Raw genomic sequence first — 16,154 nt, 5'->3', positions numbered from 1 at the left:
TTGACAGAAGGTAATTTATGGTTTATTAATATATTATAAGTTATAATATATTAATATGAAATCATATGTTTTAATTAGTATCGATCAAAAATTAATTTGGAATTAATTTAGTGATCAAAAGAGACTAATTAAATTTATGGGGACTAATTATGGTAATTAGTTATATTTATATGTATTGGGCTTATGATCCATGTTGGACTAAGTTTATGTATGGATACATAAAGAGTTGGGCCACATGAACCATGGATCATAAAATCCATGGGTATGGATTTGGGTTATACCCTTGACCCTCGGAATCCTACATATAAATAAGTTACTCCATAGCCAAAATCACCACTTCTTTTCATAGAGAAATATGGAGATGTTTTGGTGTGTGAAGATTCTCTCTCAAATGTCCACCTTTGTCCATGGTGTGTTGTGATTCCATTTGAGGCTTCCACACTATTGAGGCTAAGCTCTTAAGGCCAAATACATCAAGACTTCAAGCTCCATCAAAAGGTATGTTATCCTAACTAGTATCTTATATAATTTATGTCAAATGTATGGTAGTTGTAGGTTTAATACCTTGGAAACTATTTGCATGTATAATTAGTGAAAACATAGATCCAAGGTATTTAGGGTTGTATGTGCACCATAGGATGTTGTAGTATACTAAAACCCAACAATTATAAGTTCTAATATATTAGTAATATAAAATCATATGATTTAATTAGTATTGATCAATAATTAGTTTGGAATTAATTTAGTGATCAAAGGACACTAATTAAATCAATGGGGACTAATTGTGTAAATTAGTTATATTTATATGTTGGGCTTATGATCCATGTTAGACTAAGTTTATGTATGGATACATAAAGAGTTGGGCCACATGAACCATGAATCATAAACCCATGGGTATGGGTTAGGGTTAACCCATGACCTTTGGAATCCCACATATAAATATGTTACTCCATAGCCAAAATCATGAATGATGTATTCTTGGAGACTATGGACGATTTTGGTGGCTAGGATTCTCTCTCAAAACGTCATCCTTTGTTCATGGTGTGTTGTGATTCCATTTGAGGCATTCATACTATTGGTGCTAAGTTCTTAAAGGCCGAAATACTACGAGTTCTACAAGCTACACAAAGAGGTAAATTCCTAACTAGTATTTTATGTTGTTTATATAATTTATATGCTAGTTGTAGGCTTAAAGATTTGGAAACAATATTGCATGTATAATTAGAGAAAACATAGATCCAAAGCTTTTAGGGTTGTATGTGCACCATAGGAGGTTGTAGTATACTAAAACCCAACAGTGGTATCAGAGCCATGAGTTGTTTTCCATTATACTTAATGTTTTATAAGTTTTCAAAGTAAAAAAATCAAAAAATCTGCCTTCTGCCTAGTAAACTCGCCGAGTCCACTAGGTGACTCGCCAAGTTGCATGTGTTTTGTCTTGGACTCGTTGAGTCCAGTAATAATGTTTTGTTGCTTGTTATGTACTAACTTGATTATGATTATATGTTTGCATGTGTATAGCGGGTAGGGCCTGGTAGAAACAGATCTTTCGCATACGAGCTCCGTTTTAAACTATCTTTATATCGTTAATCTCCTATTAACGATATCTTCAAATCTCGTTTATGTTGTCTCGGCTAAAAATCGGTCGATCTAAAATTCGATTTCTGGGCTGTATACTGTTACACTGAATCTTAGAAAAATCATAACTTCATCCAACAAAGTCAGATTTGGACGTTCACTATATGCACGCTCTCGGTATAATGTATACAATGACTTTCGTTTAGATCTCTAAGTCTAAAAAGTATTTCGTCAAAAATTCGCTTTTTACGATATGCGGAGCCGTGCCGGTTTAATCGCAAAACTTCAACAGGTCATAACTTCTTCGTTATAAGTCGGATTTCAAAGTTCTTTATGTGTATGGAATCCTTATGACATATACTATAACTTTGACTAAGATTATTTATCCTAAATAATCTTCTATCTAATACTTATTATCTCTAAGATTTTAATACTTATTATCTCTAAATTGACTAGCCCAAATCTGCAGGCGTTACACAGTATTAATATGATCAACATCTTCCTTCCAACTTCTTCTTTATTCCTTCTTGCCTTGAAATCAATATTAGTATGATTATAGGCCATATTCACAAAAATCAAATTCCATCATTCCCCAAAATAACCAAAAATTGCAACCTATCACTAACACCTACATATAACATACTGCAATAACAAGAAGCACAACCCAACTATATAACAAATACATTTTAATTTTTTATTTCAATATTCAACGATTTGATGGAGTCTTCCATCCTATTAATGTTCTTAAGAAAACCAGGGATCATCGTCATAAATCTTGCACACATGGGTGGGTCAACTCGTGTATATCCGCACCTTGAATCATGCAATTTGAAAAATAAAACCTTTAGGGTAAGTAAAAAAACCAGGATATCAATTCTTTTATGTAAGAACATCACCCAATATAATAGAACCAACTTACAAGTTTAGATCCCGAGTAAAAATGACAACCGATTAAGCTCTTTTCATGATATTTTCATGATTGTGATTCTTACAAAGGAGGACATAGCCATGCTGCTTGATCCTCATTCCTTAAGCATATAAAAGAAGAAATAGAAGACGAAAGATGTTGGTGAAATCAATTTGGCTGTTTAAATTATAAATAGGTAAATAGGTGAAAAGACAAATTTATACTCAGAAACACGTGAGATGTGTTAACATATGAGATCTAACGGAGTTATCTCCAAGAACCAAATTCACAATGAAAATAAACCAAAAAAAACTATATTCACAGTTTTATAAGTCACTAGTCGAAACGAAAGAAATCATCAAACAACATGATCTCATCACTTATTTTTCTTTTTAAAATTGAAAAAATTATGATTCAAAGCCAAAATACACACCAATTAAATAAAACTTAAAACATATTCAAATTACCATATTTAATTATTGATAAATATTTTATTTAATTAGTTACTACTATTTTGATAATATATAAAAATAAATTACTGTAATTTTTTAATCGAATATTATTTTCAGCAATAAACCTTTTTATTGAATATAAGTCAAACGAAAATAAATGAGATTCATAATGAAATAGTTGAAAGCGTTTAAAATGCCCCCAAAATACAAAATAAAATAATAAATGTATATAAAAGTATTCCTAAAAAAATAGCTTTCTGGAAAACAACTAATTTTAAAAGATAACATAAATACAAAATCTATACAATGTCTTAGCACTAAAAGTAGAAGAATCATAAATTACTCAACGGAAAAGTGGTATCAACTATCAAGCAACGATCCGTCATCCTTATGGCAAAATATTACAAACTTGGAATAAAAACATTTCATTTCTTCTTATTCTTATTATTTTTCAATTGGATAAAAAATACAAAGTATAATATGTATTTTCATCCCATTAAGTTAATTATTTAATTATATCTTATAGTAAAAAAATATTAAATTATTATATTTAATTTTATTTATTTAACATTTTATTTTGTGAGCTCACCCAATTTAATAGGTAAAGTGTCCGTTTTTAACCAATATTTATGGAAGGTATTTTCATAATTATATTGATTAAATTCTTTAATATTTTAATGACCAAACTTTCAAACTTTATTATCTTGTACTTCACGATACAATTTGCATATTTGTAAAATTATATATTTTCATAAGTAAATATCGTAATAGTTTAACCATTACAAAAAAGTTTAGTGACAACTTTTATCTAACAAAATTACCATATATTATGATTTGATCATGTTTATTTTATATTCTTTAACTCTTATTATACATTTTTATTGTAAATTTAAAACCTATCAAAATTTACCATTTTAATTTTAGATAAAAGAAAGCATTAAAAAAATTCGGACAGAATTAAGCGATTTTATGAAGAAACGGCGTAGTTAACTTTGACAGTTGTTTCAGTGTTTATGACTCTCTCTTCCTTCACTTTTTGAGCTTCCATCGCCATTAGTGATAAGCACGTCTGTCACTCATCATTCTCCCCAACTTCCCTTTTTCTCTTCCCTCTCTCATCTCCTACCGCCCACGACTTTCCTCTCATCAACAACCTTCTTCGTCTTCATTGATTTTCTTCTCAGTTTTGCACTTACGGATTGGATCTAAAAAGTTCTTTTTTCGGCTATCAGATTCGTCGGGAAGGTATGTGATGTTTCCATCAACCAGGATTTACTTCTCCCTGTTTCCATTTTCATCAAGTTGTTCAGCTTTCCAATTACATGAGTTATGCTGAAATACTTGTTGGTTGTATCTTTGAACTGATCTAGATAATTCAATTGATTTGACTTGATTTGATGTCTATTGTCTGATTCTGTAAAGATATTCCTCGAGTTCTGAAGTTTATTATTGGAATTTTCATCTGACGTATTAGCTTTAGATGTGCCTTTCGAGAATGTTGGTATAGAATTTGGGGAAATGTTGGTGGGTGGAACATATAACGCTATCGATACCTGATGCTAATTATTATGGTATGTGGATCGATAAATCGTTATCATGTTGGGCTAATGCGTTGATGTCTGTGTAAGGTGGAGATATATATTATTATTGTGCGAATTTTGGCTTTTGCATTTGTTTTCGGGCCTGCACATGGAATTGAGTTATCTGATTGTAAATCAGAAGAAAACTGACTCTTCTTTTGTAATTCCCAATGGACTTGTTATGTGCAATGCATGGTTCCAGCTTCTTAAAAGTCTGCTCCAGTTTGCTCGCCCTTGCTGCCTAGTAGCCTGCAACTTACCTCCCATTAACTATGATTATGATTTTGAAGTTACAATCAAAGTGGTTTCATAACAGAGGACCTTTTCCCACATGAATTGATGTAGATAGGTTATGCAGATTTATCTAGCAACTGCTACTTAAAAGTCATAGTCTTCTTGCGTCTGTGTGTGGTGGAATAAATATATCAATATGTTAGTTCATGACCCTTGATTCTCACAGCTGAACTTCTTCATGAACTTTTCTATAATGGATTTGTAGGATTATCATAATGCACCATATTGCAGGAAGCTTACTTGTGTTTTGTTCGAGATGCCACATTGAACTTGTTTTATATTTAAGTTTTAGTGCTGTAAAGACCCTTAAGGCCTTAAAGAATGTAACAATGCACATTATGATCATATAATCTAAGACTCTTGAATTGTGTCTCTATTGGTTCAAGGAGAATCCATTTATTGCAGAAAATAATGATAGCCTGAGAACATGTATGGATGCTAAAATTCTGTGAACAGAGTGGGATTTTAGATAAGAATTATGTCTATAAAGTATAAACCAACACTTTGGCACTTCTATTATCTTGTTAATCTTTACTAATCAATTTGATTTTGTAAACACATTTCAGGGGAACTCCATCTTAGTATTCAGGTTGTGGCTTTTAACAGCCACATACTGAAGTAAAAAACAGTATGTCTGTTTCTATGAGAGATTTGGATCCAGCCTTTCAAGGAGCTGGACAAAAAGCGTATCCTTTGTCTTTTAATATATCATGTTATCATTTTATTTTAGTATAAAATTTGTCATTGCCACTGTATGATAACATATATGTAGTCAATTTCTTCCAGTTGCATCTTTTATTTTATTTTTTCTTTTGTAAAAAATAGGATTGAGAAAGGGGTACACTGAAGCCTTAAAGTAATATCAGCTATAAGTATATACCATGTATCATATATAGATAGATTATATGTTCTATGATTCATTTTTTTTTAATATCATGGATGCTATTCTTTTGTTTTTTCCTAAACTATTAATAGAGGAATTGAAGTGTGGCGAATTGAGAATTTCAAGCCTGTTGCCATTCCACAGTCTTCTTATGGGAAATTTTTTACAGGGGACTCTTATGTTATTTTGAAGGTTTGTTCTCTAATCTTAATACAGTTACACATTTTGTTTTCTTTATTACTTTTTTTTCTCTGTATGATTCGCGTCTATGAACATAAATTAACTTATTCATAATTGTACTTTATGCTATTAGTCATCAACATTTGTTTTTTTTTTTTTTTCGCTTCAAACCTATGGGGTATTACTATATGCATTTCTTTGAATAAATGTTCATTCTATTGTAAAGTGACCAAACATAGAATTACTTCTATTACATTAAGAGCCTAGTAACTTTTTTTTACCTATCTTTGTTGACTAAATCATTTGAAAGGTTTATCTTTGTTGACTTATTCATTCATATTACATTTCTTTTACAGACAATTGCATTAAAAAGTGGCGCTTTACGTCACGATATCCATTATTGGCTTGGTAAAGATACAAGTCAGGTGTGTTTTCACTTGAAAAATATTCTTTTCATAATATTCTTTTATATGTTATGTAGTTAGTTATTCACTATCTAATTTCACATCTCTTTTCCAAAATTTAATTCTTGTTCCAGGATGAAGCTGGAACAGCAGCCCTGAAGACAGTTGAACTTGATGCAGCTCTTGGAGGACGTGCTGTTCAGTATCGTGAAGTACAAGGACATGAAACAGAAAGGTTCCTTTCTTACTTTAAACCATGCATCATACCTCAAGAAGGTGGAATTGCTTCTGGTTTCAAGCATGCTGAACTTGAAGAACACAAGATTCGTATGTTTACTTGCCAAGGAAAGCATGTAGTTCATGTAAAAGAGGTATGTTTATGTTCTCAATTCATGAGCTTTTTGGGTCACAAATAAGTTGAAGAAAGTCAATTTTCAATTGAGTAGCTTTTTCAGATTGTGAATTTGGATTTTTCAATGTCTCCGTTGTGTTTTGTTGATGCAGGTTCCTTTTGCTCGATCCTCACTAAATCATGATGACATTTTTATCTTGGATACTGCAAATAAGATATTCCAATTTAATGGTTCCAATTCTTGTATTCAAGAACGTGCTAAAGCACTAGAAGTTGTGCAGCATATCAAAGATACTTATCATGATGGGAAGTGTGACATAGCCACTGTTGGTAAGTGAAGTGGATATTATATTCATACTTTAAAAATGAAACAATTTTCATAATTTTTTCTTGAATAGAGGATGGAAAATTGATGTCTGATGCTGAAACTGGAGAGTTTTGGGGTTTCTTTGGTGGCTTTGCTCCACTTCCAAGGAAAACAGCAACAGATGACACCAAAAGTGTTGATGCTCTTCCCACTCAGCTATTTTGGTAATTTGCTATTCCCATTGATATAGATCATCATCTTCATTTATTAATGTTGACTTTGTTATGGAATAAATAGTGATTTTGACTTTGTTGTATTGAAGTGTGGAGAAAGGGGAGGCAGAACCTGTTGTAGCAGATTCATTGACAAAGGAGTTGCTAGACACGAATAAATGCTATCTTTTGGATTCTGGGGTAGAAATTTATGTATGGATGGGGAGAAATACTTCTCTTGATGACAGAAAATCCGCAAGTGGAGCTGCAGAAGTAAAATTTAATTCTTTAATTTTTCATCTCTCTCATGTGTCTTACTTTTATATAAATCATCTTCATTTATTATTATCGACTTTAATTTGTAGAAATATCTTCGTAGCATAGACAGACGAAAACTTCATATTGTTCGTGTGATTGAAAATTTTGAGACCGTAGCTTTCCGGTCAAAATTTGACACCTGGCCTCAGTCAGCTGAGGTGGCAGTCTCTGAGGATGGTAGAGGCAAGGTGGCAGGTTAGTAATTACATTATTACACTTTGCAAAAATGATCTATATTCAGAGACCAAAAATAGTTATTTTACTTGGAGGAAAGTCTAAAAATGTTACAAAAGGACCAAAATTAAAAAAAATCAGCTATACCGAGGGACCAAATATGTAATTTACTAAATTTGGAGTATCTTTTTTATTAGCACTTCTGAAGCGCCAAGGGGTGAATGTCAGGGGTCTTCTTAAAGCTGCTCCTGAAAAGGAGGAACCTCAACCATATATCGATTGCACTGGAAATTTGCAGGTAGTGGAAAAAATACATTATATCTTATTCTCAAAATATTAAATTTATCTTTTTTTTTTTTTTTTTTAAATATATTAAATCTGTTTATGTATGATTGTATTCACAGGTTTGGCGTGTTAATGGGCAAGAGAAGACCCTCCTTCCAATTCCTGATCAGTCAAAGTTCTACAGTGGAGAATGTTACATCTTCCAGTATACATATCCTGGTGAAGATCAAGAGGAATATCTCATAGGGACATGGTTTGGAAAACAGAGTGTCGAGGTATTTAATTCTTTTGCAATTAAATTAAACTATCTTATCTTTATTTCTAGCTATATATTTAACCAAATACGTCTTTTAGGAAGACCAACATTCAGCTAGCTCACAGGCAAACAGGATGGTTGAGTCACTCAAGTTTATGGCTGCTCAGGTTGATCATTAATTTACTCTCACATTTCTTTTATTAATCTTACCTTGTATTTATTTATACTTGTAATAATTTGGTTGATTTGATGGATTTGTAGTTGCAAATTTATGAAGGAAGAGAACCCGTTCTTTTCTTTGCAATCTTTCAGAGCTTTCTGGTTTTTAAGGTGTGCTTCAACTCGGACGCTATTATAAAAATTAAAAAACATAGATTAGAGATTAAATCTTTGTTGATCATTTACACATTTATTTATGGAATACTCAGGGTGGTTTAAGCGATGGATACAAGAATTATATCTTAGAGAAGGAACTTCCGGATGAAACTTATAAAGAAGATGGGGTTGCACTATTTAGAGTTCAAGGGTCTGGACCTGAAAACATGCAAGCAATCCAAGTTGAACCTGTAAGTCCTTTTCTTCTTTGATTTTTGTGTTTACTTTATAAGATTTTGTTATTTATTCATTGTTTAATTTACTTTGTAATTGGCTTAGGTGGCGTCATCATTGAACTCCTCCTACTGTTACATTCTACACAGTGGCTCTTCTCTCTTCACATGGATTGGAAATCTTACAACTCCTGAGCTCCAGGAACTTGTTGAGAGGCAACTGGATGTTATTAAGGTTTGAAAACCTCTTGATTTTTTTTTTGTCTCTGCAGTAAAAATATGTGTTAATGATTATTACAATGTATTAAACTGTTCATGTTTTCTTATTATTTTCTATCGTACGCAATACTTGCAGCCAAATATGCAGTCCAAATTACAAAAGGAAGGTTCAGAGTCCGAACAATTTTGGGAAATTTTAGGTGGAAAATCTGAATACCCAAGTCAGAAAATTGCAAGAGATGCTGAAAGTGATCCCCATTTGTTCACATGCACATTTTCAAAAGGTTGAAACAAACACCAAATTTCATGTTGGATTGAATTCTTTTCTTAAATCTTACCTGCTACAAATATACTAATTTATTTATTTCTCTTTTTCTTAAACTTTGCTGGTTCAGGAGATCTGAAGGTCCGTATTACCACAAATTTTCTCTTTCATATGGATTTCTCTTATTACCCATTTTAATGGAATTTAATAAATTAATTATATAATTGATACAGGTCACTGAGATATACAACTTCAGCCAGGATGATTTGATGACTGAAGATATTTTTATCCTTGATTGTCATTCCAGCATCTTTGTTTGGATAGGTCAGCAAGTTGATCAGAAACTGAAAACACAAGCATTAGTTATTGGAGAGGTAATAAAAATAAAGGTTTTTTTTTTCCAAAAATTTATATCTATAGTTCAGTTCACTCATTGAGATGGGAATTCAACAGAAATTCCTGAAACATGATTTCCTTCTCGAGAAATTATCTCTTCAAACTCCAATTTATATCATAACTGAAGGAAGCGAGCCACAGTTTTTCACACGTTTCTTCACATGGGATTCAACCAAATCTTCAGTAAGTTGCTTTATTATATATAGTTTTTAACAAGTTTAATCTGTCCAAGCTAAAAAAAATATAGTATAATTTTTTAACAAGTTTAATCTGTTAATATGATTGCAGATGCACGGAAACTCGTTCCAAAGGAAACTATCTATAATAAAAAATGGAGGTCGTCCAACCTTGAATACTGTAAGACACAAATTCCGTATTTATTTCTTGAAGCCAAGGCTGTTTGTTAAAATGGTGATTTGGTATGATTAATAAGAAGATGTTTATAATTGTATGATTAGAAACCAAAAAGGCGAGCACCTGTGTCATCACATGGAGGAAGATCTGTAGCAACAGAAAAACCACAACGTTCTAGAAGTGTGTCATTTAGCCCAGATCGAGTTCGTGTGAGAGGCAGATCTCCAGCCTTTAATGCTCTCGCTTCCACATTTGAGAATGCAAATGCAAGAAACCTGTCAACTCCTCCACCCCTTGTGAGAAAACCGTATCCAAAATCCGGTGCCGCCGATTCCCCAAATGCCGCCGCACGATCCAACGCTATAGCATCACTAACCGCCACTTTTGAACAACCGCCGCCACGAGAACCTCTCATGCCCCGTTCCCTGAAACGTAAGATTTCTTTCATTGTCTTATTAAGTATTATTATATATTACAGAGTAAATTTACATTTTTGGTCCCAATAAGTTTTCTCTTAAAATTTTGGTCCTTGTGCTATTTACTAAAAATGATCATATTAAACTGATTAAGATTTAGTTCTTTTGACAAAAAAAAAAAAAGTAAAATAAATAAAGTTAGTGAAAGTTGTTATAATGTTGTAGCGAGGCCAAAATCACCACCAAAATCAGAATCCAACTCCAAGGAAAATTCAATGAGCAGTAAAATGGAATCTTTAACAATTCAAGAAGATGTAAAAGAAAATGAAGTTGAAGATGAGGAAGGCCTTACATTGCATCCATATGATCGTCTCACAACTCTATCCACCGACCCTGCTCCAGATATTGATGTAACCAAAAGAGAGGTACCTATTTTTCCTTTTCTTTTTCTAAATGAAATATATATATTTACTTTTTTACTTTTAATCTAATTAATAAAAACTTGTTATCTCCACTCCACTCCACTCCAGACATACCTTTCCTCATCCGAGTTCAGGGAGAAATTCGGAATGACCAAAGAAGCCTTTTACAAACTCCCAAAATGGAAGCAAAATAAACTCAAGATGGCACTTCAACTTTTCTGAATTCCAAAAATTTGTATGTTTTTCTCTCTCTCTCTCTCTCTCTCTCTCTCTCTCTCTCTCTCTCTCTCTCTCTCTCTCTCTCTCTCTCTTAACGTCTTTTTAGGTGTCCAATGCATGACAAATACTAAGGTTTTGTATATGTTGCAGTGGAGGAGGGTTGATTTATTTTTTCGTGTAGTAGTGAGAGGCTGAGAGCATGGGGTGCTTTTTTAGCTGGCTGCTTCTGCTCTCAAGAAGCTGGTTTACGGTTGATATGAGAGTTGGAGTGCAAATTTCAGTTAACTCTTATACTTTACTTTCTGTTTCTTTATTCATTTTGTTTTTTTTAATGCTTGTGTGTTTGCATTTTTGGTTGATTTTTTTTTCAAGTTTCAATTATTTGATTATTGATTTGGAAGTTTGAACGGAGTTATATATACACTATATTATATAGGAAGGGTTTGCGGAAGCAGACAATTTTTAGGTTGTATTGTACTCCGCGGATGGAGTAGTGTACAGGACAGGAGAATTGAGTGTAAAAACCTGTCAAGTTAATAGTAAATTGTGTGTTTGGTACCTACTTTGTATATTTTTAGTTATTTTTATCATTGTAATTCACATTATATAATGGTTTTGGTGAAGATAAATTGTTCTTATGGATAAATATGAATATATTAAAATATTTAATTAAATTTTAAACTTACAACATTACACATAATTATAGGTAAAGATAAATTGTTCTTGTGGATAAGGCTATATTTGGCATACTAAGCTAAAAAACTAGTTGTTGAATAAAAAGCTAGCTATAGCTGAAAAACTAGCTGATAAAAAATGATGTTTGGTAAAACTAGTTGAAAAATATGAAAGGACATAAAAATGTGTTTTTATAATTAATTAAGAGCTATATTTGGAAAATTTTAAAAAAGCTCTTAAAAAGCTAATTTAAATAGCTTTTCAAAAAAATAGCTTATAAGCTATTTTTTGGTTTGACAATTTAAAAAAACTCAAAAAATAAGCTAGCTGTGGCATGCCAAATACAACCTAAATATGAATATATTTAAAACATTTAACTAAATTTCAAACTTACAACATTACACATAATTACAGATAAAGAATAGGCCAAATTTCTTTGTTTAACCGTCTATTTTTTTGGGTTAACCACCGATAGTTTGGGTGTGTGTGGTTTTTTTTTTTCCCGAAAAACATGTGTTTCCTGGTAATGGATTATAAAAATACCATTTGAAGAATTTCTTTTATATATATATATATATATATATATATATATATATATATATATATATATATATATATATATATATATATATATATATATATATATATATATATATCATACCATACAAATTCAAGATTATAATGGTTTTTATAAAATCCAAAGTTTTATGTAGTGCTTTTTGAAGAAAGAAATAAGAGTTTAGGTAATTAAATAGAAAAAATTCAAATGGCTAAAACGAAAAAAAATTTAAACTATAATGTCTTTTATAAACTTGGGCTTAAAATAAAGTTATTCACTAAAATATTCTCTCTCGTTAAAAAAAACTACAACAAAATGACTACTAATCTTGGAAAATATTGTCCTAGAACTTGTGATTCTTGTTTTCCCAAGTGCACCGTTTAAATTTAATAGCTAATCTACATATTCTCTTTCAATTGTAAGAAGAAGATGTCGCGAATAGGCTACTCCAACCCTTCAACTTGAAACCCTAGCCTCTATGGATGATTAGGAACTTGTTTGCTTGATTGAAGACTTTGTTCTTGGATTTTGGTGGAGCTTGAGGAAGGAGAAAGATCACTTTGGTGCAAGGAAGAAAGGAGCTTGTTTGGATCCATCACTCTCTTTTGATTTCTGAGCTATTTTAGGTATAAAGTTCATATATTGGCATTTCTTCTTCTAGATTCAAGTTTGGGGTCATTTTTGGTGGTTTTGGTCCCTTTCGTGGATGCTCTTGGAGTTTGAGGAACTCCAAAGCTTGTTATGGTCCTCTTGTGGTCTCTGAGATTTTGGTAATTAAGAAAGGAGTCTTGGTTGGAGTTACTTTGTGTCCATGTTCAAGATTTTGTCTTATTACGGACATATTGGATTTAGAAGTGTAGATCTTGCCTCTTGTGGTGTAGTCCTAATGGATAAAGTTGGAAACTTTATCTATTAAGTCATTGAAATGGCCTAGATCTGAAGTTATGGGTTTAGATCTGTAAGGATTAAGCTCTTAATGAAGATTATGACTTTATGCCAGGGACCACGACGTGACCAAGGGTTTGCCACGACGTAGCAAGGTCATGTATGTCGAAGTTTTGTCTTGACATGCCCACGACGTGGCCAAGAGGTCTCCACGTCGTGGTGAGCATTAATTTGGTTGACCGTTGACTTTTGTTGATCGTTGAATTTTAACCATTTTGACTTTGGGTCAAACTTGAAGAACTTGGGTTATTGATTAAGGATCTATATTTGTTTGGTGCTAGACAGTTTGTAGGGGCAATCGCTGCAGGAGTGAGGGCGTTCCTTTGTTTCCTTGGGTATTTGATTCAGGTGAGTTTCCTCATTATACTTTGTGTTACAGTATATATCCTTGTATGTTAGGATATAGGAGTAGTGGTATGCTGGTTTGAGTACCAGGGGTCGGTGATCGTCTAGTTGAGTACCCTAGGGGTTGTATGCAATCATGTACGATAGCGTGATAACTATTGATCTAGGCTTTCTTGTCTGTTCCTTGTTTGGTTGTGGCTCTAGAGCGGGATCACTTGTTCAACTGTCTATCTCACCTTTGGTTACGTATAGCTATGCATTCATTAGTGATTTCCTAGTAGTGATGTAGAGTATTGTACGACGTCTGGTATGATGTAGTGAGCTGTTAGACAGGTAGACTAGTATAGATAGTTTCTTGTTTGATCTATATGTCGACATATCGAGTGGTGGGTTGAGGAGGTCCTGCTTTGTGCGGTAGGCCAATATACCCAGGTGAGCTAGCGGTGTGTTGTAGGATAGGTACGAACCAACTGTATGTTGTAGGCATGGCAGGGGGACCAGTGCATGACTAGAGTCCCATGTGAGCGGTCCAGGTGTATTGTAGGCCTCACGAGGCGATCCAGTCAAACTGAAGGCTTGTATGTGTGCATACATTGTATTTGTATTGTGGTGTGTGGTATTTTGCGGGAACTCACTAAGCTTTGACATATAGTTGTGGATTAAATGTTTTTCAGGTACTTATCAGATTGCGAAAGTGAGACTGTACACATACATCCACAGTTTTATGATTTGAGATTTCACATTGTCTTCCTTATAACTCTAATTTTGAATTATGGTATATGAAAAATTGGTTTTACTTGATTGTAAATTTATAAAAATGGACGTTTACCCTATTTTAAAAATGAAAAATATATTCTGGAATTTGGGACGTTATAGAACCTGTTCTTGTTTAGTGAAGATTTTGGGGTTGAGTTGAATGGTTTGAAGGACTATCTTACTCTACTTTCGGTTGTCTCTTAGGGGCATGAACAAATAGTACTCTAGTGTAGGCACTTGCATAAGAGAGATCCTAGAAGGCGAATCTAGGAAGATTAATGGTATTTACTCATTCAGGTGCGGGTATATGAGATTAGATTGGTTCGTAGTGGCCATGAGAAGTGATTTGGAATTCTCAAGATAATTTCTGATAAATGCATGCTAGTGGATATGCTAAGGATCTTTCAAGAATTCCATGTTAGAATTTCCTGATATTGAGATGACTTATAGCCTAGGAATTTAAAGTGGGGGAGAGCGAACATTCAATAACAAGAGAATTTTGCACCATGTTCTAGTCTTCGGCCGGACTGCTCATAGTTGGTGATTTTCGTGCGATTGTTCAATCTTCAGAGTTCTGCGGCAGGTTCTGTAACGTCCAAAATTCTAGAATATATATATTTTTTCATTTTTAAAATAGGGTAAACATCCATTTTATAAATTTACATTCAAGTCAAACCAATTGTTCATAAACCGTAATTCAAAATCAGAGTTATAAGGAAGACAATACGAAATCTCGAATCATAAAACTGTTGATCTGTGTTTACAATCCCGTCATCACAATCCAATAAGTACTTAAAAAACATTTAATCTACAACTGTAAGCACAATGCTTAGTGAGTTCCTCAAATTATCACATACAACACAACAAAATAATCAGCTATGGGTTATCAACAACCCTAAGACTATAAACAGTCCTAAATATCACATACAACACTACAATATAAACATCTATGGGTTATTAGCAACCATGTGGGTTATCAGCAACCCAACGAACTATCACCAGTCTTGGAGTTATCAGCAACTCAAATACACATATAACAACAATAACCAAATAAGACTCAACTAGTGTAGCATGCACACCACAATGACATAGGTAACATAGTGATAAGACTCACCTGAACGAAGAGCTGAACTCCACTACTCAAAGTCCCACATAATCAACTACATGAACCTCTTAAACCAATCATAAACTAAACCTTAGACTATAGATCAACACCTCTCCAAGTTTGACCAAAGTCAAACCGGTCAAAAAGTCAACGATCAACTGTCAAAGTCAGCCCTAACTGACCTCCACGTTGTAGATACCTATAGGCCACGTCGTGGAAACTACACGACAAAACAATCGACACTAGTCTTCACTCTCCACGTCGTGGCAACCAGACCGCCACGTCGTGTGAACTGGGCTCTCATAGCTTAATGAATTAAGCTCTTAACCCTTAACCCCATGAACCATAAATCTCAGACATAAACCTTCCCAAGGTCTAGATGGATAAAGTTTCCAACATTATCTATTAATACATCCCAATAAACCAAGATCTCAAATTCTAGCTTTTAATGTTTGCACCAAAAGCATGGACACCTAACTAAGTCATACAAGACCTCTTTCTAACCACCACCATAGTCCAGAAACCAGATAAGGCACACAAAGGTTCTGGAGTTCATTCAAACTCTTAGAACAAGAAGATATGGACCAAAAAGCTCATAAAATGACTTAGAACTAGATCTAGAGATCTACTGAGCAAGGTGAAGACTTTATACCTCTAAAAGTCTAGAAATATGATGAAGATGCAAGATCTAAGCTGGAACCAAGCACACAAGCACCAAAATGGACTTCTTCCTTCATCCTTCACAAAA

The 16,154-nt window shown here is 33.2% G+C and overlaps 1 protein-coding gene across 1 annotated transcript; it reads left to right on the top strand.

The window, feature by feature from the left end:
* The first annotated feature begins 3,942 nt into the window (after positions 1 to 3,942).
* Positions 3,943 to 11,579, top strand: LOC145065660 (villin-4-like). The gene is made up of 24 exons (XM_079012693.1): positions 3,943 to 4,182; positions 5,378 to 5,497; positions 5,787 to 5,886; positions 6,231 to 6,299; positions 6,413 to 6,649; positions 6,783 to 6,960; positions 7,029 to 7,161; positions 7,260 to 7,422; positions 7,515 to 7,662; positions 7,839 to 7,939; positions 8,046 to 8,201; positions 8,281 to 8,349; positions 8,444 to 8,512; positions 8,611 to 8,748; positions 8,837 to 8,965; positions 9,086 to 9,233; positions 9,345 to 9,355; positions 9,448 to 9,588; positions 9,668 to 9,793; positions 9,899 to 9,967; positions 10,069 to 10,396; positions 10,606 to 10,805; positions 10,911 to 11,037; positions 11,172 to 11,579. The coding sequence occupies exons 2-23, from the start codon at positions 5,442 to 5,444 to the stop codon at positions 11,022 to 11,024; spliced, it is 2,883 nt and encodes a 960-aa protein (XP_078868819.1). The 5' UTR covers positions 3,943 to 4,182; positions 5,378 to 5,441; the 3' UTR covers positions 11,025 to 11,037; positions 11,172 to 11,579.
* Positions 11,580 to 16,154: the final 4,575 nt, after the last annotated feature.

This window comes from Lactuca serriola, chromosome 8 (genome assembly GCF_051521515.1).
Source record: "Lactuca serriola cultivar US96UC23 chromosome 8, Lser_US96UC23_V15, whole genome shotgun sequence".
In the NCBI taxonomy this organism is placed as follows: domain Eukaryota; kingdom Viridiplantae; phylum Streptophyta; class Magnoliopsida; order Asterales; family Asteraceae; genus Lactuca; species Lactuca serriola.
This window is presented reverse-complemented; position numbering and strand designations above follow the sequence as displayed.

What these genes read in the sequence shown, in the direction of transcription:
- LOC145065660 (XM_079012693.1), top strand. Translation starts at nt 5,442, where the DNA reads ATGTCTGTTTCTATGAGAGATTTGGATCCAGCCTTTCAAGGAGCTGGA. An exon ending in TTGGTAAAGATACAAGTCAG is followed by an intron (nt 6,300 to 6,412) that starts GTGTGTTTTCAC and finishes TTCTTGTTCCAG; the next exon opens with GATGAAGCTGGAACAGCAGC. An exon ending in CATGCCCCGTTCCCTGAAAC is followed by an intron (nt 10,397 to 10,605) that starts GTAAGATTTCTT and finishes ATAATGTTGTAG; the next exon opens with CGAGGCCAAAATCACCACCA.